Source organism: Podarcis pityusensis (assembly GCF_964106645.2).
Source record: "Podarcis pityusensis genome assembly, chromosome: 8".
NCBI classification, from domain to species: domain Eukaryota; kingdom Metazoa; phylum Chordata; class Lepidosauria; order Squamata; family Lacertidae; genus Podarcis; species Podarcis pityusensis.
The window spans coordinates 7,354,961-7,382,429 of NC_138033.1; the positions used below are offsets into that span (position 1 = coordinate 7,354,961).

A 27,469-nucleotide genomic window follows, 5' to 3' on the forward strand; every position below is an offset into this window, starting at 1 on the left:
CTTATAGGTAAAGGTAAAGGGACCCCTGACCATTAGGTCCAGTCATGACCGACTCTGGGGTTGCAGTGCTCATCTCGCTTTATTGGCCGAGGGAGTCGGCGTATTGCACTTGGACGTCCTTTCGAACTGCTAAGTTGGCAGGAGCAGGGACCGAGCAACGGGAGCTCACCCCGTCGCGGGGATTCGAACCGCCGACCTTCTGATCAGCAAGTCCTAGGCTCTGTGGTTTAACCCACAGCGCCACCTGCGTCCCCTCATGGTAAAGGGTACCCGAGTGAGCTGGGAGTGGGGCAGGACTGTAGCTCAGTGGCAGAGCGATGGCTTTGTATGAGGAAGCTCCCAGGTTCAGTCCCAACCAGTCTTGGCCTGCATCTCCCTCCTTGCATCATTTATTCCGTCATTACCAGAGTGGAGGGAGAGGCAAAGTAGGTGTTGAGCAGTTCCGCCTTCTCTTTATCACCTAATAGCAATTCTCCTTCTTCTCCACAGAGCATCTACTACTTGCATGTTCTTCCTCTTGCTTCGAACAGAGCCAAATAAACCTTATTTCCAACCTCTCTAACAAACCTGAGCTCATTCTGAGCTTTGGCCTGTCTGACCTTCTCCCTGCAGCTGTAGGCTACTCATGTATACTCTTTCTTTGCGATTTCCCCTTTCTTCCATTTCTTATACGTGCCCTTCTTAAGTACCAGCTCACCTGTAAGCTCCTTATGCAGCCACCCTGGCTTTTTTTAAATGCCTCCCACTTTTCTTTCTTGTTGGAATAGGCCAGAAATGTAGCTGCCCATGAGAAATAATCGCATGTGGTTCCCCCAAAAAATCAAGGAGGGAGAAACTCTTTTATGGCGCAGCCTGGGAGTTATTCTGAACTCACAGCTGTCCATGGAGGCACAGGTCAAATCTGTGTCCAGGGTAGCTGTTGACCAGCTCCATCTGGTACATAGGCTAAGACCCTCCCTGCCTGCGGACTGCCTCACCAGAGTGGTGCACGCTCTGGTTATCTCCCGCTTGGACTACTGCAACGCGCTCTATGTGGGGCTACCTTTGAAGGTGACTCGGAAACTACAACTAATCCAGAATGCAGCAGCTAGACTGGGGACTGGGAGTGGCCACTGAGACCATATAACACTGGTCTTGAAAGTCCAACATTGGCTCCCAGTACGTTTCTGAGCACAATTCAAAGCGTTGGTGCTGACCTTTAAAGCCCTAAACGGCCTTGGTCCAGTATATCTGTAGGAGTGTCTCCACCTCCATCGTTCTACCCAGACACTGAGGTCCAGCGCTGAGGGTCTTCTGGCGGTTCCCTCACTGCGAGAAGCCAAGTTACAGGGAACCAGGCAGAGGGCCTTCTCGGTGGTGGCACCCACCCTGTGGAACGCCCTCCCACCAGATGTCAAAGAGAAGAACAACTACCAGACTTTTAGAAGACATCTGAAGGCAGCCCAGTATAGGGCTTTTAATGTTTGATGCGTTACTGTATTTTAATATTTTGTTGGAAACCGCCCATAGTTGCTGGGGAGGCCCAGCCAGATGGGCGGGGTATAAATAATATATTATTATTATTATTATTATTATTATTATTATTAGATTGCCGACCGATCCCGGGAAACCTCGTGTTTTTAACACCGGCCACGTTGCAGGTATTTAGAAGCTCTTCACGCTACAGAGGCAAATATTTTCCCTGTACACAGAACTACTGCTTAAGGAACAGCTGCAAGGCCCAGTTTAAAGTTGGCAACCTGAATCCCCTCACCACTCAAAACGAAAACGCAAAGTTTCCCTTGAACATACCAGCTCCAAGACTGGGGAAAGGAATTGACAAGAGACCCAGCGAGCCCTCTTAACTTGCCAACAGCAGAGCGCACAAACTGCAAATGTTCTCCCTCTGCTTCTGACAGCTGTGGGTGCGAACTGTGCCCTTTGCCTGTCTTACTGCCCAGGCCTCAGTCGCCAACCTCAGCCATCCCTGTCCTTGCAGCCTGAGTGTAATTTAGCCAACAGGAGCCTCTGTCGTGTGATACCCACTTGGTGGCCAGCTTTCTTGCCAAACTCCTCTCTTCCACAAGGTGGCAGAGGTAACCTGGCCGGGCCGGCTGGGATAAACCTCAGGTAAGAACACTCTGATTGCCATCCAGCGGGTGGAGTATTGGGAGCAAATGCCTGGCTTTATAAAGACTTGGTTCTGTCCAGAGGGACAGCCCTTCATCTACTTGGAGACAAGCTGAGGACACGCAGCAGTTCAGGTCTACACGGCAGCGGTCAGCAAGCGTGTCACGGAAACATCCCGCGGGAGGAAGCAACGGGCTTGATGCCCCAATATTGGAGGGATCGTCTCACTTTGCCCTACGCCATGGAAGCCTGTTGATTCCTTTACCTCTGCTCCCAAAGTCCCCTTGTGCATTTTCAGGGGAGGCGAAAGGAGAAGGCGTACAGTTAATTTGGCAGCAGACTCAGTTGCCGCTCTCTTTGGTGGGTGGATTTCAGAAAGAACCTATAATTTTTTTTGAGAAGACAAAGAATAGTAATAACTAAACCCTGCAAAGAAAGCAATTCCAGGATTTTAAAAAAAATAAAAAATTAGTGTGCGCTCGCAAGATTCCCTTTCCCCCCTTTCTTACTGGGATTTTGGAATGCTGGGCTCTGTCAAGATGGAATCGCACGACATTTCCGAATGGACTTCATACTACAACGAACCCACGGAGGTAGGTGCCAAATAGCGCAAAAAACCCCCAACAACTTGGGAATAATTTGGGAATAACTTGGGAATAGATGCCTTTTTTTTTTTTAAGGAGTAGGGTTTAAAAGAAGCAACTGTGACTGCTCTATTTAGGACATGAATGAGATATAATGTTAATTGTGAGACCCGGCAGTACTGCAATCTTGGGAACTTTCTTGTGTGCTTCCAGGGTGTTGGGCTATATACTTCCTTTATCAGAATACGCAACTCAAAACGCCTGTTGTTATAAGGAACCGTCCCGGGCATCGCTACTAGGCAGGCAGAGACGGAGTATTCTACCTGTCGACAACTTAAAAGGAAGGAAAAATAGCAGGCGGTATAATTTAGTTCGGCAGTTCAACCTTGTGGAATTCAGTAACATGTAGAATTCGCTCTCAGAAGAGGCAGTGCTAGACCCCAGATTGCATGGCACTAAAACAGGATTAGGCAAATCCATGGAGCGTAAGACTATCCATGGAGCTACTAGTAGCTACGTTCTATTTCCACTGTTGGGGGCAGTAAAACTTCCAAATAATACCAGTTTTTGGGAAACCCCAAGTGGGGAGAGTAGGTTTCGCACCCAAGGTTTCGCTTGTGGGATATGGTGGGTCACTCTGAAAACAGTCTGCTGGACCACCACCAGTGTGACCCAGAAGGTTCTTCTCGTGTTCCTAGGGATGTTAAGAACTGCCTTCCTAGATCGGACCCAATTATTCCAGAGTTCTGGCCTAGCTATGGCCAGTTAAAATGAAACAAAAGCTTGCTGCGTTGTATCTGGTCAATCCATGGGCCTGTCCAGCTCAGAGGACTGGCTGTGCCTCTCCAAGGTTTCAGACAGCGAATCCTTCCCAGAGATTGGGGATTGAACCTTCTGCATGCAAGGCATGTGGTCTGCCATGGCGTCACCATGGCTCTACCCTAGGTGCCACTGGAAGGGCACGGAAGCCATGGGTCACCCACCTCTGTTCTTACCACCTGGCATCCAACCGTTTATTTACAACCTCTGATTATGGGCCAAATGACGTCTCCAACCCCCATGGGTGTTTACCTCGCCGTTTTTATGGCTGTCGTTTTATGGTTACAGTCTGTAAAGTTTTCTAAAGGAAGCCTCCAACCAGGTCAATCGCAGCACCCAAGGGCCCAGGCAGCCTTAGTACTTTACATTCCAAAAACGGGAGCTGGGTCTTTCAAAACACCAGCTTTCTCTTAAGCCGACGCAGCGTGTACCAATATCGTCTTGGTCCCGTATCCCAAAAAGAGCCATTTTCTCCTGCCGCTCCTGCAAATGCCTATCTCAAAGCCACCTTTCTTGCGGTTGGAAAACTTTGCCGTCGATTCCATATTCCGTGCTTCCTCCCTCGCCTCCCTGCTGTTGCAGCAATATAAATTAAAACTGCGATTGCAGGGTCTTGGAGGTGGGAGAAAAAGAAAACCCAGTGTCATATTTCTTTCGTTTTTAATTAAATTTAATTACTGAGCAAAGAAGCTTATAATCCCAACACGTTGCTCCTCAGCCCCCTGCCTCCGACCAGGTGTCGGCTAGGTTGCGGCGCCAGTTTCTAAAATGGCTGCATGTTGCCTACTCTGCGCTGCCTGACATCAGCTCCCAGGGTCTTGGGAAGGAGTTTTTCCCAGATGCGATCTATACTGCTGAGCTTTAATTCCCCCCCAGCCTCCAAAGGGGGCACAAGGTGGCCCTTATGGAGGGGACTGGCTGGGTTTCTTCAATGCCAACACAGCTCCTATGGTTTGGGTTTAGCAGGAGCTTGCCAGCACTTCAGATCCTGAGTTCTGTCGCCCATGCACTTTGGGCGATAGCTGCTTCCTGTTGTAGTTCTAGGCAGGGACAATACCTGTGTCCGTCCCCCACCCCTAAAATATATATATAACACCCTGTGTTTGGGAGTAAAAGCAGTGCATAGCCCTCTGTCGCCCGAACGTGCCTTTTTCGCTTTCTCCCCTGTCTACTGCTGCTACGTGGTCCACTTACAGTGGTACCTCGGGTTAAGTACTTAATTTGTTCCGGAGGTCCGTACTTAACCTGAAACTGTTCTTAACCTGAAGCACCACTTTAGCTAATGGGGCCTCCTGCTGCCGCCGTGCCGCCGGAGCACAATTTCTGTTCTCATCCTGAAGCAAAGTTCTTAACCCAAGGTACTATTTCTGGGTTAGCGTAGTCTGTAACCTGAAGCGTATGCAACCTGAGGTACCACTGTAGTTCCTTGCGCTCTCTCAACAATGCACAGGCCAAAATTGGCCAAAATTGCTCCAAAAGACACTCATTCTGGCAGCTAGACTGGGTGGGGACTGGGAGCGGCCGCCGAGACCATATAACACCAGTCCTGAAAGACCTACATTGGCTCCCAGTATGTTTCCGAGCACAATTCAAAGTGTTGGTGCTGAGCTTTAAAGCCTTAAATGGCCTCGGCCCAGTATACCTGAAGGAGCGTCTCCACCCCCATCGTTCAGCCCAGACACTGAGGTCCGAGGGCTTTCTGGCGGTTCCCTCCCTGCGAGAAGTGAGGTTACAGGGAACCAGGCAGAGGGCCTTCTCGGTAGTGGCGCCCACCCTGTGGAACACCCTCCCTTCAGATGTAAAGAAAGTAAACAACTATCTTACTTTTGAAACAAAATAAAAAAAATCCTTCCTATTGAATTTTTTTATTTTGTTTCAACTATGGCAGACCTGTAACTTAATTTTAGAAGACATCTGAAGGCAGCCCTGTTTTGGGGAAGTTTTTAATGTTTAATGCTGTATTGTGTTTTTAATATTCGGCTGGGAGCCGCCTAGAGTGGCTGGGGAAACCCAGCCAGATGGACGGGGGTATAAATATTATTATTATTATTATTATTATTATTATTATACCATTCTGTGCATAATGTACTCAGACAGAAGTCTCTTTTTTAAAAGCCTAAGGTCCCAATTCAATGGGCACTTGCTTAGGAGTAACCCTCAAGGAACACAGTGGAAATCAACTTGAGATAAAAAAATAAATCTGTGCGTCTCTCTAGAACTGAGGGCCGCACGAAGATTGGCTTAACAAAATGAAACACTTCACATGACTCGTTCTTAACTTGTGGAACTACCCGAAAGAGGATGCAGTCATAGGCGCTCCTATCAATAGTTCTGCAGAAAGATTAGATAAATTTCCTCAGGGGCAGATAAACTGTGGTCACCATGATGAGATCTAAAATGGAAGCCCTGTCGTACTGCTAAAAGCCAATCCTTGAGGAATAGTGAGAAGGGTAGGTGAGCGTCTCTGGGATGACGTCTGCTGGGCCACTCAGAGGCATCGAGTCTCCAAAATGGCAGGTTACACGGACCTTTGGCTTGAATCCAAGCCGGCAATACAATCGGTGCACACAGTAACCTAAGCAATGGAAAATTATTAGGGCCACGTCGCTTCCGCCGGGTGCTAAGCTCTGCCTCTTACGCATGGGTTGCCAAGGGTCATTATTTATTTTATTCCCCCTATCTACCAGTCTCCCGACAAGTGCAATTCTCTGCGCGACGTTACCCGATATTTTAACATCAGCAACAGCACCGTGTTATAAACCATCACTGAAACAATCAAGGTATAACCAACAAAAGCTTAATAATAATAATAATACAGTGGTACCTCAGCTTACATACGCTTCAGGTTACATACACTTCAGGTTACAGACTCCGCTAACCCAGAAATAGTGCTTCAGGTTAAGAACTTTGCTTCAGGATGAGAACAGAAATAGTGCTCTGGCAGCGCAGCGGCAGCAGGAGGCCCCATTAGTTAAAGTGGTGCTTCAGGTTAAGAACAGTTTCAGGTTAAGAACGGACCTCCGAAAGTACTTAACCCGAGGTACCACTGTAATAATAATAATAATGTTTCGCAAGCAGCAGTTCATGCGACCCTGGAAAAATGTCAGAGAATAAAACAGCCCCGACCTTAAGCGTAACACAGGCTGGGAAATCATTGTATTTTAAAAGCCTGTGGAAAAATAAATAGATTCTTTAAAATGCATTAAGGCAGGTAGCAGGCGGGCCTCTATAGCAGCCTTCCCCAACCTTGTGCCCCCAAGATGTTCTGGACTACAGTGACGGCTATGCTCAGCCGGAACGGCTGGAGGCAGCCAAGCTTCTGAATACATTGGTACCTCGGGTTACATACGCTTCAGGTTACAGACTCCACTAAGTCAGAAATAGTACCTCAGGTTAATATCTTTGTTTCAGGATGAGAACAGAAATCTTGCTCCGGTGGCACGGCAGCAGCAGGAGGCCCCAATAGCGAAAGTGGTGCTTCAGGTTAAGAACAGTTTCAGGTTAAGAACGGACCTCCAGAACGAATTAAGTACTTAACCTGAAGTACCACTGTACCAGCTTCTGGAAACCATGAGAGGGGAGAGGGGCTCTTGAGATCGGAGCCTGCTTGGAGTTTCCTACAGGAATCTGGCTGGCCACTGTGAGAACAGAATGCTGGACTAAATGGGCCATTGGCCGGATCCAGCACTTCTGATGTTCTTATCAGGACATCAGCCCCATCAGCCCCAGCCAGCATAATAATAGTAATAATAATAATAATAATAATAATAATTTATTATTTCTACCCTACCCATCTGGCTGGGTTTCCCCAGCCACTCTGGGCGGCTTCCAGCAGAATATTAAAATACAATGATTCTTCAAATATTAAAAGCTTCCCTAAACAGGGCTGCCTTCGGATGTCTTCTAAAAGTCCGATAGTTGTTTATTTCTTTGACGTCTGATGATAGCAAGTCCTTCTACCCAACACTGCAAATCAGGGCAGGCTTACTGTGTGCCCTTGGCAAACCTGGGCGGCAACTGGTGGTTGCTCACGCCCTTGTCGCTTGATGACGCCTCTTTATTTATTTGATAAGAGTTCCATCGCAACGTTGGTAGCATAACGATAGCTCAAACTATATGTGGAGTAGAGAGATAGAGATAGCTCAAACTATATGTGTGTGGAGAGATAGAGAGAGAGAGAGAGAGAGAGAGAGAGAGAGAGAGAGAGATCTTCTTTGGCCAGGCATAGTCAAACTTGGCCCGCCAGATGTTTTGGGACTACAACTCCCATCAACCCTGACCACTGGTCTTGTTAGCTAGGGATGATGGGAGTTGTAGTCCCAAAACATCGGGGAGTTGAGTTTGCCTATGTCTGTCTTTGGCGATTAATCGTAGACGAGTAAGATTGTCTTCCATGAACACGGTCTTAACAGTGAGTCCATAAGTGACTGTGGAGGTCAATTCTGGATCCACACATCCTATACACACACACACACACACACACACACACACGAAGGGTAGTATATAAATTTAATACTACTACTACTACATAGATATATATATATAAATCTTACGATGTTTTTTATGACAGAGAAAAACTTGTAGTGCTTAGGTTCTGTTTGCAGGCTTCCCAAAGATCAGATCCGAGGTCCACTTATTCCAGCATAGGGCCAGTCAGAACAAAATGGAAAAACAAACCTGCCTGATCCCGAGGATAGGCCCATCTAGTTCAATATTGCCTACACTGACTGGTAGCAGCTCTCTGTGGGTTTCAGGTAGGGATGTCTACCTGCATGTGTGGCTGAGCACTTCTTGCAAAGCCGATGCTCTATCAGTGAGCCTGTGGCCATTTCCAGATATAATTTGCAATATTTCTGAATGGTCTCCAATCGTAGATCACTAAGCAATCTACAAAATATAGAGTAAGACACATCATAAATAAAGCAGTAATTAAGAGTAGCCAGGTGACATGGAACAGAAGAACTTAAGAGGAAGCACTATACCATTCCTGGGATACTAGGAATTGAATTTGGGACCTTCTGCATGCAAAGCACATATTCTGCCCCTGAGGCATGGCCCTTTCCCCAGACTGTGCCATAAGGACCACACATTGCACAGTAATAATGATGTTTAAAGTCTGCCCCTAGATTTACAGTTTTAAAAAGGCAGGATGATTAGCAAAGGATGGATTGGGTTAAACCACAGAGCCTAGGATTTGCCAATCCGAAGGTCGGCAGTTCGAATCCCCGCGACGGGGTGAGCTCCTGTTGCTCGGTCCCTGCTCCTGCCAACCTAGCCGTTCAAAAGCACGTCAAAGTGCAAGTAGATAAATAGGTACCACTCCGGCGGGAAGGTAAACGGTGTTTCCGTGCGCTGCTCTGGTTCGCCAGAAGCGGCTTAGTCATGCTGGCCACATGACCCGAAAGCTGTACGCCGGCTCCCCCGGCCAATAAAGCGAGATGAGCGCCGCAACACCAGAGTTGGCCACGAGAGTTGGGGTCCCTTTACCTTTACCTTTACCTTAAGTAGCAGCTAATTGATACAGATCTACATATATACAATATTTCATGTGATTTATTTGTTTTGGTATTTTATAATTTGTAAACCACCTTGGGTGTCTTGGCAGAAAGGCTGTATATAATCGTGATAAACAAATAAAACACAAATCGTTTTTTTAAAAAAAACTGAACGCGTGAAAAGTTGACGATGAAACTCACTGAGCAATATCCAGCGAAAACTAAGAACAGCCCAGGTTAGTCTTGGGGGGCCAAGCGAGACTTGATGGTGTCAGGATCATTTGAGTCCCTGCCAAGAGAGACCACACTTATGGTTTGGGATTCGGAGTGACCAAGTCTGGGTCACTTTGCCATTAGCACCACTTCTTGTACTGGGTCCAAGCACCCAGGAGCTGGAATCTACATGACACCAAAAGGCAACATATAATGGGCAGCTGACGTTGTATTGCCAGGCCTTATACTTCAGCTGGAGCCTTACACCTGGCGGAAGTTACCGTATTTTTTGCTCTATAAGACTCACTTTTTCCCTCCTAAAAAGTAAGGGGAAATGTGTGTGCGTCTTATGGAGCGAATGCAGGCTGCGCAGCTATCCCAGAAGCCAGAACAGCAAGAGGGATTGCTGCTTTCGCTGCGCAGTGATCCCTCTTGCTGTTCTGGCTTCTGAGATTCAGAATATATTTTTTTCTTGTTTTCCTCCTCCAAAAACTAGGTGCGTTTTATGGTCTGGTGCGTCTTATAGACCGAAAAATACGGTACTAGCTGGGTGCAGTGCCGGATTTACGTATAAGCTAAACAAGCTATAGCTTAGGGCCCCACTCTCTTGGGGGCCCCCCAAAAAATTAAAGGAAAAAAAACCTGGATGTACATTTCCAAAATATAAGTTAAAAAACAAATAAAATAAAACCTACATACAGCAACAGTGTTTTGTGTTGCGTAGGCCCCTATGATGTAAGTAATGGGCCCCGCCTGCTAGCCTGCTCCCTAAAATATCACAGGTTTGCTCATTTCTATATACAGTGGTACCTCGCAAGACGAATGCCTCGCAAGACAAAAAACTCGCTAGGCAAAAGGGTTTTTTGTTTTTTGAGCTGCTTCGCAAGACGATTTTCCCTATGGGCTTGCTTCGCAAGACGGAAACGTCTTGCAAGTTTGTTTCCTTTTTCTTAACACCATTAATACAGTTGCGACTTGACTTCGAGGAGTAACTCATAGAACGCGGTGTGGTAGCCTTTTTTGAGGTTTTTAAAGACTTTGGTGATTTTTGAAGCTTTTCCAAAACTTTCCCGACACCGTGCTTTGCAAGACGAAAAAAATCGCAAGACGACAAAACTCGCGGAACGAATTCATTTCGTCTTGCGAGGCACCACTGTACAGTAGTACCTCTGGTTGCGGATGGGATCCATTCCAGAGCTCCGGTCCGGATCCCGAGGTTTCCGCAACCGGAAGTGCCTGTTCTGCACATGCACGTGGCGCGATAGAGTGCTTCTGCACATGTGTGTGGTGCGTAGAGCGCTTCTGCGCATGCACGAGCAGCGAAACCTGGGAAAATACTTCCGGGTTTGCTGTTTTTGCAACCTGAAGTTGCAAAAGCCGAGGTTCTACTGTATAGGGTGCCTACATTTTGCATGGACCGGTTGCATCGCAACATGTGCAAATGACTTTAGATACTTATGAGGTCCATAAATTACCATATAGCATATATTCAACACAAAATACAGCGACAATTTGTTGTTGACAAAGGACAGCTGGACATATAAAGGGCCCCATTACCTTCAGTAGCTTAAGGCCTCATCAAACCTAAATCCGGCCCTGGCTAGGTGTCAGAATTGCACCTCGAGCCCCAGGAGAGCTGGAAGAGGCAGTCCTCTGTTGCAAACTGCTCTGGAACCCACCTATGAGCTTCAAAAAGGACTTTTCCATGCAATGGAGGGGGGACGTCATTGCAAAACATGCCAGGCAATCCTGTCTCCAAAACATTTTCTGCGTTTGTAGCCCTTTCCGACGTCGTCCAGGCTGGTGGCTGTTTTGTAAAGCAAGGGGGCGAAACTTAAAGCCCTGTGAATGGAGAACAGTGGGGCAGAGTAAGGGCGCATGATTCCAATCCTCTCTCCTTTTTTTTTTAAAAAAATAATATTTATTAAAGTTTCAAAGGGAAAAAAATCACATTAGTAAAAAAAAAAATTAACAATGAAAAGGAAAAATACAAAGTAGAAAAAAAAGAAAAAACAGTTAAAAACAATTCCATCTTTTCCTCACTTCTTTTACGTTTACTTATTTCCCGGACCTCCTCATACCTCCCTCTTTTGTATTCCAATTAAATTTGTTAATCCAACAATTCCTTTCCCTCCTTTTTAATCCTAATCTTTAATCTTGATATATTATAACTTTAAATTTTTACATATTAAAAACCAATTTTTCCATATTCTTTTGTACCTGTACAGCTAGAAACCACTTAACTTCAATCCAACATCATTCTAACATTCATTAAATTTGCAATATTTCTGTAAATAGTCTTTAAATTTATTCCAGTCTTCTTCCACCGACTCTTCTCCCTGGTCACGGATTCTACCAGTCATTTCCGCCAATTCCATGTAGTCCATCATTTTCATCTGCCATTCCTCCAGTGTGGGTAGATCTTGTGTCTTCCAATGCTTTGCGATGAGTATTCTTGCTGCTGTTGTGGCATACATAAAGAAAGTTCTGTCCTTTTTTAACACCGATTGGCCGACTATGCCCAATCCTCTCTCCTAGTCCCCCTCTAACACATTCATTTGTTCTTCCTGATAAAGCTCCTCTGTATAAGACGAATGTGCAAAAGGACAAATCCAACATGCCTCCAAACAGGGTCAGAATCTTTTCCCTTTCTAGGAAGATTTGGTTTCACCGGGTGAAATCAGCGCCGGCACATTAAGAACACTTCCTACTGTACAGTATTTTAAAATTCCCAGCTTTATTTATTTATGTGCTTTAAATGCCTGTCAGAAGAAAGGGCGCTGATCGGTTAACTTTAGGCATCCTGATTTCATGAAGGATTAAGGCTTATCAACAGTTGTAGCTAGAAAGGAGGGACGCAGGTGGCGCTGTGAGTTAAAACACAGAGCCTAGGGCTTGCCGATCAGGCGGTTCGAATCCCGTTGCTTGGTCCCTGCTCCTGCCAACCTAGCAGTTCGAAAGCATGTCAAAGTGCAAGTAGATAAATAGGTACCGCTCCGGCGGGAAGGTGAACGCCGTTTCCGTGCACTGCTCTGGTTCGCCAGAAGCGGCTTAGTCATGCTGGCCACATGACCCGGAAGCTGTACACCGGCTCCCTCAGCCAATAAAGCGAGATGAGCGCCGCAACCCCAGAGTCGGCCACGACTGGACCTAATGGCCAGGGGTTCCTTTACCTTCACCTAGCTAGAAAGGGAGCCTCCATCGTCAGAGGCTGTCTGTCTGATGACTAGTTTCTGGGGACGAACTGCAGGGAATGGTTACATCTCTGCCACGGCCAGCTTCCTAGGAATACATACAGCGGGGCTGCGGTTGGTGACTTTCAATCTGCCCCAGCATAGTCAGTTTCTTACACTTTTATTTTTTCTTTGTCACGTTTCAAGAGTCTGTAAACAGTGGAATCTTTTATGTACCCAAAATGACATCATCCATATACCAAAGAGAGGTGGCAACAGATTTGGGGGACCCCAATGTCTGCAGAACTAGGGAGAGGGGAACTAAGGGCGAGGGACACCCACAACTGTTTTTAATTTTGTTTTTAATGCTGTAACCTGCCCTGGGAGCTTACAGTGAAGGGTGAGCGATAGATAGATAGATAGATAGATAGATAGATGGATAGATAGATAATCAATCAGCCCAATTAGAGTTGAGTATGCTCAGTTGGTACACAAAGCTGTCTGAAACATTGAATGCTAGTGGGAACGGGGAACGGAACGGAATATCCTGGAGATGGACACACAGGCCTGGCTAACACCCTAAACAGGGCCATTCCATGCCACAACATTTTGTTGCAGATCCCCCTTGTTATTTATATTTTTAAAGATTTATATATGCCAACATTTTCAATATTTTTTAAAGGAAAAAAAGAAAGAAATCCAATTATATAACCCAACTATATAACGAGATCAAAACAGGCAATTGGGGGGGGGGGGGAGTCAGCGGAAACATTAGTACACACAAGATAAAAGTGGACCAAAACTGAAAAGCCAGCAGCTGGTCGATGAGGGTAAACCAGGAATTTTAGCACAGACAAATGGGAACGCTTTCAGGACTTCCAAAATCTAGAAACCACCCCCCCCCAAAGGAAGTTCTCATCTGCCGAATGTGCCTTTGTCTTATATAGTAAATTTAGTTCAGATTATCAAAGGGTGTGAAGAGGTTTTATACCCAAATGAACCAATTCAGTATCAAAAAGAAGGGGGATGGGGGAACCTTCGCGGTGAGCAGTTGCTTCACGATTTCTTCTCATTCTGCAGCAGAGATAAAACAATCCAGATTTCAACACACCAGGCAGCCGACTCATTACACAATCATCCTTGGTTTGGTTGAAGAAATTCAGAACCGCCAGGACAGAGAAAACTTGACTAGGGTGGAATCTAGACACATATTAAAAAAAACGTTGTGAAAATGCTTTAAAAAAAAAGTTTTGAAAAATATATTGACTTTGCCATAGCTCACTGTCACCATCTAGTGTCACATTTGTGTAACGCTCCTTACAACACACGTTTTATTTGAAGCTGTATAGCTGAGTCCGAGGATACAATAAACCATTTGCATTTATTTTTTAAAATGCAATAAAATAGCTAGGGCTGCTTGGTGACCTTTATTAAGGTCCAGAGATTATATTCTCATGGGGGTGGGAGATGGTTGATGGAGGACCCTGGGTGAGGGAGAGGGAAATGTTGGTCTCCTGGATAAGAGGCTGGGAGGAGCGACTATCTTCTGTGGGTGTTAAGGACTAAGAATTACTTTTAAGATAGGACTCTGTATTCTACTTATTCTGTTTGCTATTTTATTGTATTATGAAAACCATAAAAATCTCACCACTGGGAACAACTGGGGCTGCTTGCTGATGTTTAGGCTTAACTCCATTCTAAACGTTTGGTGGGTTGATCAAAAACTCAATTTTAAATAGGTGCACCTAAAACCAGAACCTCAATACAGGCACATTTTGAAATTGCTGAAAGAAGCATGAGAGAATCAGAGCAAACGGGCAACCTTAACACCACCATTATTTCTTCATTCTCTGTGACATACCACAAATAAAAGTCGCCATCAGCAAAATCAGACAAGTAAGGTAAAAAAAAAGGTAAATTCTGCTCCATTGAGACTGATGGGAAGCTTGCCACTATGGGAGAAGGATTTCGGGCAAGACTTACCCAGTTATTGATTAAAATGGTTTTAAATTTGCCGTTCTACAAACAAGGGTTTGAATTAGGCTGTGGGTCACGGCAACAGTTTAGAGTCACCCCTCTTGCAGGTTAATGTAGGTTTATCTTATTGCTGAAAACGTTACAATTGGGCCACTTTCTACTGAGTCACGTAAAAGACTTGGATTAATAAGTAACTTTGCTGTTAGTGCGCCTCAGAATGACAAAAAACGTGCTTTCATTCAGGCTGGCCGGGAATTTTGCATAAGACAAAAGTTAGCACGCTGTTTCAGTAATCGATTAATCTGTTAAAATGAGATATCAGCTGAATGACTCTCAATTTATCAGACTGCCTTAGCTGGTTTTTTTGGTTCTCAGCGCCTGCAAATTCCAACGACGCAAACCAATCTAATCAACAAGATACCACATTGCAATCGTTATTTTCATAGGTACAGGTGGTCTGCCCTAGACAAAGCTGTTCCAGTTTTATTAATCTAAACCAGTTTTTAGGTACTACCAACTGCACAAACATTTTCACTTTGCACAAAGCACCTAAGGAGTTTGAGTGCAACCCAAAAGAGGGAATTTCCTGTTTGCACACCCCCTAGGTGGCTCCATATGTTGCCTCACCTGAGCCCCCCACTAAAAAGAAAAAAAAAGAAAAATAAAAAATTCTTAAGCTTCCCAGATACTGGGAGCGGGACCTACTGTATTTTTTGCTCTATAAGACTCACTTTTTCCCTCCTAAAAAGTAAGGGGAAATGTGTGTGCGTCTTATGGAGCGAATGCAGGCTGCGCAGCTATCCCAGAAGCCAGAACAGCAAGAGGGATTGCTGCTTTCACTGTGCAGCGATCCCTCTTGCTGTTCTGGCTTCTGAGATTCAGAATATTTTTTTTCTTGTTTTCCTCCTCCAAAAACTAGGTGCGTCTTGTGGTCTGGTGCGTCTTATAGAGCGAAAAATACAGTATATGAGAACCATATATTTTTCAAAAGGGAGATTGTTTTAGCTCTCAGTGCCCCTGCAGGGGAACAACACATGATTATCACCTCCTTCAGGTTCCAGATTTCTGTGAAGGCTTGGCAGCGATGACGTGAAACACCAGTGTTAGCGAAAGTTGTTCCGTCCACACCTAATATGACGAATCTCTGTGTACATGAACTGCTCAGAACCTTAGATATGAAACTATTTTAAAGGGTGGACCTGGAAAACGACAAAGGGTCTCATTTCGCACTACTCACAGCTGTGGAAGCTTTTAAAAAGAACAACACACCCCTCAAATCACAATCTATCAAAGACGGGAGCAGGGTTTTCCACAACAGTGGTGGCGCAAGGAAGAAAAGCATAGAACCAGTGAGAGGGTTCATTATTCTGCAGAAGTTCTTTGAGAAACTTGGAAGGAGACCCGGTAGGAATGCCAGAAGCAAGGTTTAAAACTGGTCAGATTTAGGTGTTCAGAGCGAAGCATCTCTTATTTGTAAATGTTGTTTATGTATTCACTTATTTTGAAGATAACGGTTTTTGGAATTCACCGACGGACTCGTCCCCTCACTAATATCACCAGTATTAACATGCATATTGAGGAAGTACTTGAACAATGAGCAGAAAGCTGACATTTGCTATACAGTCGTACCTCGGGTTAAGTACTTAATTCGTTCTGGAGGTCTGTTCTTAACCTGAAACTGTTCTTAACCTGAAGCACCACTTTAGCTAATGGGGCCTCCTGCTGCTGCCGTGCCGCCGGAGCACGATTTCTGTTCTCATCCTGAAGCAAAGTTCTTAACCCGAGGTAATATTTCTGGGTTAGCGGAGTCTGTAACCTGAAGCGTATGTAACCCGAGGTACCACTGTACATGTAATCAAAAGATACTGATCACTAAATATGCCTCTTGGAGACCCACTCATAAATCTCACAGGCCCTGGGTAGTTTGGCTCTTTGGTCGTGTACACAGTACTGTGTTGAAACGCAGTTAGCTCATTCTTTTTTCTCAATTTATATTGAAGCTGCTCCGGGATTGGCAACCACATCAAAATGCTGTATTTCTTACGAAACAATGGGATAGATGCAGATTGTGACTAAGGTTATATGTGTGTCCCCCAAACCAGTGGTTGACGCACACCAAATGCCGAGTCGACGGGAGTGTGTACACAGCCTTTGTAAGAAAGAACCTAGCGTTGAATGCTATAACTTATCCGGACTGATTTGATGATGATGATGATGATAGTTTATTACTTGTACCCTTCCCATCGAAATGGATTGCCCCAGCCACGCAGGTCAGCTTCCAAAAGAATATAAAAGAACACAACAAAACATCAGATGTTAAAATCTTCCCGATACAGGGCTGCCTTCAGATAGGCAGACTGGGTTAAAAACAGCCAAGACTTCTGTGTCATGTTAAAGACTCTCAGATTTATCGTGGCATAACCTTTCATGGACTCCACAAAAGCTTACGCCGTGATAAATCTGTTAGTCTTTAACGTGCCGCAGGAGTTCGAGTTGTTTTTTTGCTACCCCTCTCAACATCTTTAGGTTGGATTCTAATTTCCCTTTCTGCCATTTTTTAATCCCAGCAAACTTTTGCTTTGCAGTCAAATCTGTGACCGCGGGAAATAAACAAACAGGTTAAGAAAATGTCTTTTCTAGTCATCGGCAGACGTGTGAGAGGGTCTCTGAAAGTCGTTTTGTTTGTGTAAATATAGCAGAAGGACAGGGACGCGCATCAGAGCTGTGGTGTGTGTTCTCTAAGGCATCCCTTACAGAAATGCCCCCAGGTGTTTTAAACCTCTGTAGGGTGAAAGGTACAATAACAGGCTGCCGTCCCATACATATTTACTTTGGAGTAAGACGTGGTGAGTCCCGTGGGGCCTACTTCTGAGTCAATGTGTTTCAGAGTGGGCTGCTACATGTGTGTTTAGGACTGCAGTCTCTGTTCTTCCGAAGACACAAAATAGGAGCAGGGAGTCGTAACAATATCTCCCTATCCCATTCATGACGGTTTAAATCAGAATCTCTTTGACAATTATTAGCGGGATTCTTTTTAGCCTTGATTATACCTAAAACTGATTGCTACCATTATTGCTGGATATCCAAATCACCTAAAACAGGGGCAGCTCTAATAGTACTCTTCAGATATTGTTGGACTCCGACTCCCATCCATTCAAGCCAGAATGGCCCATGGTCAGACATGGTGGGATTTGTAGTTAACAACTAGACTAGGGCACTAAGTTGACTCCCCTTGGTCATAGCTGTCAACTTACAGATTTGAAAATAAGGGACCAGCAGCCTCGAAAATAAGGGCTCAGCAGCCAAAATAAGGGATCAACAATTACTTTGATAAAATACATATTTTGTTGCGTGCAAATGGCTTTAGATACCTATTAGGTCCTATAAATTACCATACAGCATATATTCAACACAAAAAACAGCAACAATTTGTTGTTGACAAAGCACAGCTGGACATAGAAAGGGCCCCATTACCTTCAGTAGCTTATTTAAGGGACATCATCAATAAGGGACAGCAGCGGGACATGGCGCTGGGATAAGGGACTGTCCCGCCAAATAAGGGACGCTTGACAGCTATGCCCTTGGTCTAAAGGTATTCTATAATCCAAAGGTATTCTATAATCTCCCCCCCCCAAAAAAATAATCTAAACTGAGAAAGGGGTCACCAAATTTTAAAAACTAGTCCTGCCCCTGTGCCTTAAGCAGTGAGTTGATTGGCACAAATTTAGCAGGTGAATATTTTCCTGGCATGGAGCTAACATGATGGGGGAAAGCTTCATTTGCAAAAAAAATCTCTCTGCATCAGGCTGCTGTTAACTGCGCAGGAGTAGGGCCAGTGACAACTTTGGCAATTGCACATGCAAGTCCTTCTGGGGTCTGGTTGAAAAGCAAAACGTTCTGCAAGCCGAGACGGAGTTGGCACTTCCAGCCATTTTTAAGACAACGGCTCTTTTTTCCTCTCTCCCTCCCTCCCCATCTCCAGTGGTCCAGTCCACCGTCTCTCCCAGCCCCCAGATGTTCAGAATTGGTCCAAACTTTCCCATGCAGGAAAAACCGACTTAATTTTAGCACCTTCTGTGGTCTTCGTGGAATGGAGCAAACAGAAACCTGCTGAGCAGGATGCAAACTTTGCCCGAGAACCAATGGGTGTCGTTCAGAGGGAAGGTGGCAACAGGATATGGTTGAAAGGGGGTGATTTTTGGCTCGGCCCGTTCCATCGGAGCAAGGCAGGATTCTCTATTCAGCAGCAGAGTTTAATTTGAGCCAGGTTTCCAAGACGGTGAGCTCCAGAACCTCTTTTCAAGAGGCAAAATTCGGTTTCGGGAGAACTGCCAAGGTCCTGCTGCTGATATAGAGCCTTTGATATACGCAGAGCTTTATGGCCTAAGCTAAATAAGCAGGTCCTTGCCCCCAAGGAGCTTGCAGTCTAAATTTCAACAGTGCAGAGAACAAAGGAAGGAGGTGCAGAGAGAGGATGGGGGTGAAGGACTGGCAAGCTACACATGCCTTCCCTTCAGTCCATTGGGAAACATGGGGAGCTTTTCTGTATTGGGGACCAGGGACTGGCAGCTATGCCAGACGAGACTGGGATGCGAAGGGTCTTTCCTAGTCCTACGCAAGAGACCCAAGAAGCTGCCTTTTAGAACCAATGATCTACCCTGACTGGCAGAGGCTCCCCAGAGTCTGGGCCTGCCCACACCAGAAGACGATGTCCAAACCACCCCAGGGTTGTTTCACATCTTCTCTTCCCGTAAGGTAAAGGTAAAGGGACCCCTGGCCATTAGGTCCAGTCGTGGCCGACTCTGGGGTTGCGGCGCTCATCTCGCTTTATTGGCCAAGGAAGCTGGTGTACAGCTTCCGGGTCATGTGGCCAGCATGACTAAGCCGCTTCTGGCGAACCAGAGCAGCGCATGGAAACGCCGTTTACCATATTTTTCGCTCTATAACACGCACCCGACCATAACACACATGTAGTTTTTAGAGGAGGAAAATCCGTAGGCATGCCACACATAGGCATTCCCTCCATAACACGCACAGACATTTCCCCTTACTTTCCAGGAGGAAAAAAGTGAGTGTTATGGTGCAAAAAATACGGTACCTTCCCGCTGGAGTGGTCCCTATTTATCTACTTGCACTTTTATGTGCTTTCGAACTGCTAGGTTGGCAGGAGCAAGGACCGAGCAACGGGAGCTCACCCCGTCACGGGGATTCGAACCGCCGACCTTCTGATTGGCAAGTCCTAGGCTCTGTGGTTTAACCCACAGCGCCACCCACGTCCCTCTCTCCCCATCCGCCCCTTTTAAATGGAAGGTTTTTCAATCCGGGCTGTTCTGCACTTTCCAAGGATTGGAAAATCCCACAGTTAGAGGGGGAAAGGTCTGGGACAACCCTGAAATGGAGACAATGTCATGTGGACACACATACACCTCCATAAAAATGGAGAGGCAGGTTAATGCACATTCGCATTTTGCTCGCTTGGGTGCGGGCGAGTCCTAGCAGGAGTCGTCAGGGATCGAATTTGGGACTTTCTGCACGCAAAGCAGACTTTCTACCACTGAGCTAAGGCCCTTATAATGACAAACCCAGATGTGGCACAGGAGCTCTGTGATGGGATCCTATGACATTTTTTTGTGGGTTAAAAGCGTTAAGATCAGAATGTGGGAAATATGAAAACAACGGAAGAGGCAGGAACGAAGATATTGGAGATGTTCTTCAGAGGTCCAGACTATGGGGAGCCCAGAAAAATTAATAATTAACAATTTGGACTGCAATTTGGTGGGTTTTTTTATTTTAGTTTATTGTTTTTAATTGGATTGTGATGTGGATATGTTGATTGGCTGTTTTTATTGAAAAATCAATAAAAATGATTTTTTAAAAAAGCAAGAGGAGGAGGTCTGTAGCACTTGATGGGGGGTGAACCCTTTCACCCAACATCATTTCTAGCCCACCCTCCAGATGTTTTGGACTACAACTCCCATCAGTCCCGGCCAGCACAGGAGAGCTCACTTCTCGGTCCTTAACACGCTGAAACCGCCCAGGCATGTTCAAAGTTAGGGGAGCATTCAAGTCTGGGTTTCCCCCACTTAGAAGTAGTTTTATGGGTAGCAGTAAGGGTGATTCTACATGGAATTATGCTGTATATGATGCTGATGTGAATTAGAACCCCCGCTCCAGGGTACAGTCATACCTTGGGTTAAATACGCTTCGAGTTGAGCGCGTTCGAGTTGCGCTCCGCGGCAACCCGGAAGTAACAGAGCACGTTACTTCCGGGTTTCGCTGCTTGCGCATGCGCAGACGCTCAAAATGACGTCGCGCGCATGCGCAGAAACGGCGAAAAGCGACACGCGCATGCGCAGATGTGCCGTCGCTAGATACGTTTATCTCTAGATGCGACGGGGCTCCGGAACGGATCCCGTTCGTATCTAGAGGTACCACTGTATAATGTATGGACAGGTGGAAAAACCCACTGTTTTCCTACCCTGCAACTGGTCTAAAAGAGTTGCCAGCATTTCTACAGCCCCTGCTCCTACGCTTTAAACAGAAGTCTTACATGCAGACATTCAGCAGGCGACATTTTCCCCACCCCTACACCCCCAAGCACAGGAGCAGGGCCAGTCAACAACAGTGGCTTCCTTTTGAAGCATTCAGCTGAATCTCCAAATAGAATCTCCAGTTAAAACAAATATGTGAACACATGCCTTTGGATCTCACTTATCACTTCCTATTCCTGCCCCTCACTTCCCTCTGTTGCCTTCCCAACCTGCTGCTTAAGGGGCTGACTAGTTAACCCAGAACATTGGTGGTTTGAGCCCATCCAGGGATGGCTGTCTTAAGCATATGTGGCGCCGGGGTGCAAAGATCTGCCCGGCGCACACCCCCCCCCCAGGTTGCCCAGTCTCAGGTGCTCAGGAGGGAGGAGCTGCCCAGCCGCCTCAGCATCTCGCTGGCTCAGTTGCCCCCAAACTCGCGGCACAGAGCCACCCGCAGCAGAAGATCCTGCCACGGCGCTCTGACCGACGGACGGGCTCTTCCCCGGACTCAACTCTCGGGCCCCGGACTCTTGGCCTGGCGCCCCTGAGAGCCTGCGCCCGGGTGCCCCGCACCCCTAGTGCCTATGGGTAAGACGGCCCTGTCTGTGGGCAGGATTCCTGTATTGCAGAGGGTTGGACTGGATACGGTACATTACGATAATCTTTATTGTCATTCTTCCATACAGAACAACGAAATTGAAAAATCTACATAAAACATTCAAACCCAACAAGCCTGCTATCCCAGCTATCCCAACCTGGTTAGCCCCCTAAAAACCCTGATACCCCATTTTTAAATACAATATACTCCCATAGACACTCTTTACACTGAGTTTAAAACCAAAATCGCATTTGGGTAGAAACTGTTTCTCAGGCAGCTAGTACTAGTCTTTATAACCCTGTACCTTCTTCCAGAAGGCAGAAGCTGAAAGAGATCATTTCCGGGGTGCGCACTATCCTGCGCTATCTCTGCAGCTTTTTATAGCACCTGGAAGCATAGATTTGATCCAAGGTGGGAAGAGGGCACCCAATTATTCTCTCCGCAGTCTGTGGATGACCCACAGAGTCTCTTCCGACTCTACCATTCTATGATCTGACTTTTCTTGTTGGCTTTGGAGCCCCTGCTGAGTGCATCTGCACCTAACACACTGGTCCTCAAAAATGTGGGATCAAAATTCCAAGGAAGCAAAGGATCTTAGCAAGTAAATTCTTCTTTCCTCCTCCTGGGGAGCACGTGTGTTTCATAAAATAAAGTCCAGAAAAGACGCTCAAGTTCAAGAAGTTTGAGAAACAAAGATGTTCAATGGGAGTTGTTGTAGTCCAAAACATCTGAAGGGCACCAGTTTAGGGAAGGTTGATTTAGACTTATGTTATTCTACAAAGCTCCGTGTTTCCAATGCCACCAAGATAAATGATATATTACTGTTGATGTAATGTTGGGGCTTTCACTTGACTAATGAAAGAAGCACAATCTCATGCATCTCTACACAGGCCATGTTTATTTAGAAATAACTATTTTCAGTGGTGCTTTCTCATCCAAGTAAGTGTATTTTGGATTACAGCTTGGGGCGATTAACCAGTTAAGTGGATCCACTAGGTAAAGGTAAAGGTCCATTAGGTCCAGTCGTGGCTGACTCTGGGGTTGCGGCGCTCATCTCGCTTTACTGGCCGAGGGAGCCAGCGTACAGCTTCCGGGTCATGTGGCCAGCAGGACTAAGCCGCTTCTGGCGAACCAGAGCAGCGCACGGAAACGCCGTTTACCTTCCCACTTGCACTTTGACGTGCTTTCAAACTGCTAGGTTGGCAGGTGCAGGGACTGAACAACGGGAGCTCGCCCCGTCGTGGGGATTCGAACCGCCGACCTTCTGATTGGCAAGTCCTAGGCTCTGTGGTTTAACCCACAGCGCCACCCATAAATCTGCACGTGTAAAAATCACATAGGTCTAAAGCAAAAGAACAAACAAACACGTACTTCTTTTGTTTGGGGATACTGCAGACAGATATTGCTTTTGGGTATTGAAGACACCTAATATGACATTTGACACCTGCAATTACAAAAGCAACTTGTACTAAAAAGCTGAATTCCTTGAATTCAAAAGTTATAAACCTATAGTCCTATGAATTGGGACCTGCCTTTTAGATGATTAACGTGGCTTTTAATTGTTTCACCTAACCGGTTAATCAACTCAGTGTTGCAGCCCTAAGTCAAATATTTCAAGTGCCTAAATCTCTGACCCTCCAGATATTGTTGGACTCCCATCAGCCCCAACTGGCATAACCAATAGCTAGCGATGATGATTGCAACATCTGGAGGGCCACTCTTGGCCTACAATGAGGTCAGGTGCCTCGCAAAAACGAGGAGTCCCTACTCACAGGCTTGATGTTTCGGAAAAGCAATGGCACACTTTTACAAAGTGGGAGGCAGGCCCATGTCGCTGGCACACTTTGAGGGTACCCAGTGCCTGGGGCTGTAGTCCCATCCACATATACTAGGAAGGGAGCCTCCCGGAACACAGTGGGGCATCCACACATCTGTTTGTGCCATCTCTAGAAAGCACAGCTCTGAGCAGTTTCCCCCTTGCGCTGCTCTTTTCAAAGGGAAAACCCACTCTTTAGCGACAGATCGGAACAAACGTCAATCCAGGGAAACCGGAATTGCTGTTTGCTCCAATTAAGCGCTAGAGAGTGGGTTTTCACTGGGGGACAGCAACAGGAAGGGTGGACAAACCCTGAAGTCAGGATTGCACCGTGCGGCTGCTAAACCAGGGGGCATGTTGGTTACCCCAGTTTAATGCTTCAACGAGCAAGATTTTGCAAACCGGCCCTATCTCCTCAGCTGCAGGGACGGAGCAGATTTGACTCCTGGTTTCCCAACAAAGGGGTGGGCTTTGATGTGGCTGTCGCCATGTTTCAAAGGTCTTCTTGTACACAGTGCAGAGGGATGAGAGATACCTTTGGGGAAAGGGGAGACCAAGCCAGGGCTGGCTGCCAGACCTGCCCCCCCCCCGCCCCCGCATGCAAACAACAGATTCTAATGTCCAAGGCTGCCTGTCCAGGGGTGGGGGTGAGGAGGGGGTAAGGGCCCCGGTCCAGCTTGCACAACGCCAGCGTCTGCTGTGCTGTTTAGAAAGGATTTGGGGCTATCAGGGAGATGAGAGAGGCCATGGAAAATCTAAACCCCACGCTCTCCTCCTGAGCAGCAAAAACTGGCAAAACCTGCAGCGGGAAAAGTTGCAAAGGATGGAAAAAGCGAAGAGGGTTCTAAAGAAAATTGCACATCCACAATTGGACAGCTTTTCCGGGGGGGGGGGGGAGAGAATTTAAACTTCTGTTCAATCCCGGTTGCGGAAGAAAAGAACGTGAAGGCTCCGAGGTCACCATCTAAACATTTCTTTATAATCCCACGAGCTTGAAACCTTACTGAAACGAAAAGCAAGTGTTATGTATTAAAGTTCTTACCCACTATTTAATAGCAAGAGTCGTCAAACTTATTCGCAGCGCAGGGAAATGTGTTCAGTTACAAGGCATGCGTGTGATGTTGTACAGGGCTCAAACCTAAACCATGGCATCCATATATTAAGTTCCAAAATAATTTTTCTCAAAGTGCAACTGGCGTGTTAGGGGGAAGGGAGCCAGCTGGTGCAGCCTATGCAAACTGATGGGTCTCAGCCAACTCACAATTTATGGGGCATGTTGTGTTTGCTGCATACATAATGGTATCTATAATGGTAAACACAATGAAAGTGTCGTGTATTTGTAAACATACCATGAAACCATGTGTCCTTCCCGCTTATTTACAAACGCTCATTTGTCCGGCACGCTTTGCATCCGCAAGCGCCGTGTGAACACGCTGTGTCAAAACACCACTTGTGTGCAATATTATTACGGCATATATTCTATGCTTTCCAATGAATCCTGCCCAGTGATGGATTGCACCCATTCTGGGGAGTCAGGGCAAGGGAGGAGAAGGAAATTTCCTACTGGACCGCAGGAACATCTGGCTAATAAAATCCCAGCCACGTGAAGAGGCGAGTTGCTGGACGGCCCTGAAATAGCTCCCTCTAATCCAAGATAATGAAAGAAGGTTCAAAAGCCATTCGCCTTCTCAGAAACAATAGGAAGGCAACCTTGGTTGGGAGCAGCCTAATCTCCTCCGCTCTTTCTGAAAAGGGTTTACAATGTTTGGCTCAGGGGAGAAAATAAGTTACAGGCAGACACACCCAAGGCAGGTCGAAAGGAGACGCAGGAGGAAATATCAGGTAGGAAACCATCTAAAAGCAGCCTTAGCCGGCCTGGCAACCTGCAGATGTTTAGGACTACAACTCCCACCAGCCCCAGCCAGCCCAGCTGGGAGTTGTAGTCTAAAACATCTGGATTGCCCTAGGCTGATGAGGGCTGAGCCAAACTTGTGTCGACTGCTGTTGCAAGTGCCTTAAAGTCAAACGACATGATATACTGGTCTTCTGTGATCGGAAAAAGCCCCTCCCCGCCGTGGTTGCTTTTTGAAGAACAAAATTGTGCTAGGAGTTCCAGCGATGGAAAAACAAACTCATGCGTGGTTTGGCTTCTACTGAATCATACCTTTGGTGTCTAGCTCAGAACTAGCTCAGCAGGGCAAACGGTGCTTCCAGGTGGGGACTTCATATTGTAAATGGGTTGTTCACATAGTGAGGATTAGCTGTCGACATCAGATTTCCTTCTTTCTTTTATTATTGGATTTCCGCCCAGAAAGGGTTGATCCAGATTTAATGGTGGAGGGAATATGGGACAATGACGTTTGTGTGGACACTGCAAACGTTTGCATGCCAATCGGGAAGCTCGTGAAGTGCCGTTTTACTGCACGTTAAAGGACAGAAGCAAGCTCTCTCTCCACCCCATGACTTCACGTGGAGTTGCCATTGGCGAGGGACGCAACAGCAAAACTCAATGACAAAAAAATTCAAACACAGTGGTACCTCTGGTTACGAACTTGATTCGTTCCGGAGGTCCGTTCTTAACCTGAAACCGTTCTTAACCTGAGGTACCACTTTAGCTAATGGGGGCTCCCACTGCCGCCGCCGCGCAATTTCTGTTCTCATCCCAAGAACAGAATTTCTGTTCTTAATTTCTGTTCTTAACCCGAGGTACTACTTCTGGGTTAGCGGAGTCTGTAACCCAAAGTGTTTGTAACCTGAGGTATGACTGTAACAATAAAAGAGCACAAGACACCAGAAAATAACATTAGAAGAACAGCAGCAGATGAATATTTGCTCCGTAAAGGTAAAGGGACCCCTGACCGTTAGGTCCAGTCGTGACCAACTCTGGGGTTGCGGCACTCATCTCGCTCTATAGGCTGAGGGAGCCGGCGTACAGCTTCCAGGTGATGTGTCCAGCATGACTAAGCTGCTTCTGGCGAACCAGAGCAGTGCACGGAAACGCCGTTTACCTTCCCGCCGGAGTGGTACCTAGTTATCTCCTTGCACTCTGACGTGCTTTCGAACTGCTAGGTGGGCAGGAGCAGGGACCGAGCAACGGGAGCTCACCCCCTCGCGGGGATTCGAACCGCCGACCTTCTGATCGGCAAGTCCTAGGCTCTGTGGTTTAACCGACAGCGCCACCCGCATCCTATTTGCTCCATAAGATGCCCCAATTCCCCCCAATGTACGCACTGATTTTCTTTCAAATAGGGTCAAATGATTTATTAAGAGAGTCGGCGGCTACATGTTCAGGGAGAAGACGGTTTGGGAATCCTCCACACACTAAAGTTTTGCTGCTTGTGCCACCTGGGCACCCAAGCTACTGGGTGGCAACGCAAGGGCCGCCCACCTGGCCCCCAGTACGAAGTGTGGGCATGTGTAAGAGGGCCTGTTCAACGTAGGAGAGGACGAGCCAAGGCAAATTTCAACTGAGCAGGAAGGGCAGACACGTCTCTTGCGGACTGTGGATATTTGAAGGGATATTTATTGAGATCTTTTGTGGGCATGATAGGAAGTACTGGCAAACACACTGGCGCCTGCAGGCACACCCCTATGGATATACGCCTGGGACTGCTCACGCACGCAAGTTCTGCACAGCGTCTGCATGGCAATGTCGCCATCAAAACGCTGTCCTACCCCATTTAATCCTGATTTCCCATTTCTTTGGATAACCTCATAATTGAAAGGAGGAAACAGTAGACGAATCTGGATTACCGTATTTTTTGCTCTATAAGACTCACTTTTCCCCTCCTAAAAAGTAAGGGGAAATGTGTGTGCGTCTTATGGAGCAAATGCAGGCTGCACAGCTATCCCAGAAGCCAGAACAGCAAGAGGGATTGCTGCTTTCACTGCGCAGTGATCCCTCTTGCTGTTTTGGCTTCTGAGATTCAGAATTTTTTTCTTCTTGTTTTCCTCCTCCAAAAACTAGGTGCGTCTTGTGGTCTGGTGCGTCTTATAGAGTGAAAAATACAGTAAATGGGTAAAAAAATATATACGGGGCAGCAATTTGATGAGGACAACATAATGTGGACACTGAGAAAAATCTGCAAGCATGAGCAGTGGATCCAAATTAGGGGTCCGTGGCCCCATCTCTTGTCTGCAGCCCCCAACTCTAAT

At 46.5% G+C, this 27,469-nt stretch overlaps 1 protein-coding gene across 1 annotated transcript in view; it reads left to right on the plus strand.

Moving 5' to 3' along the window:
• The first annotated feature begins 1,724 nt into the window (after positions 1 to 1,724).
• Positions 1,725 to 27,469, plus strand: part of FOXA3 (forkhead box A3) — a 34,785-nt gene continuing 9,040 nt past the window's right edge. Inside the window, exon 1 of the mRNA XM_081019053.1 lies at positions 1,725 to 2,702. Coding sequence (XP_080875179.1) covers positions 2,631 to 2,702 — 72 coding nt within the window. The 5' untranslated portion in view covers positions 1,725 to 2,630. The remainder of the gene's footprint in view (positions 2,703 to 27,469) is intronic.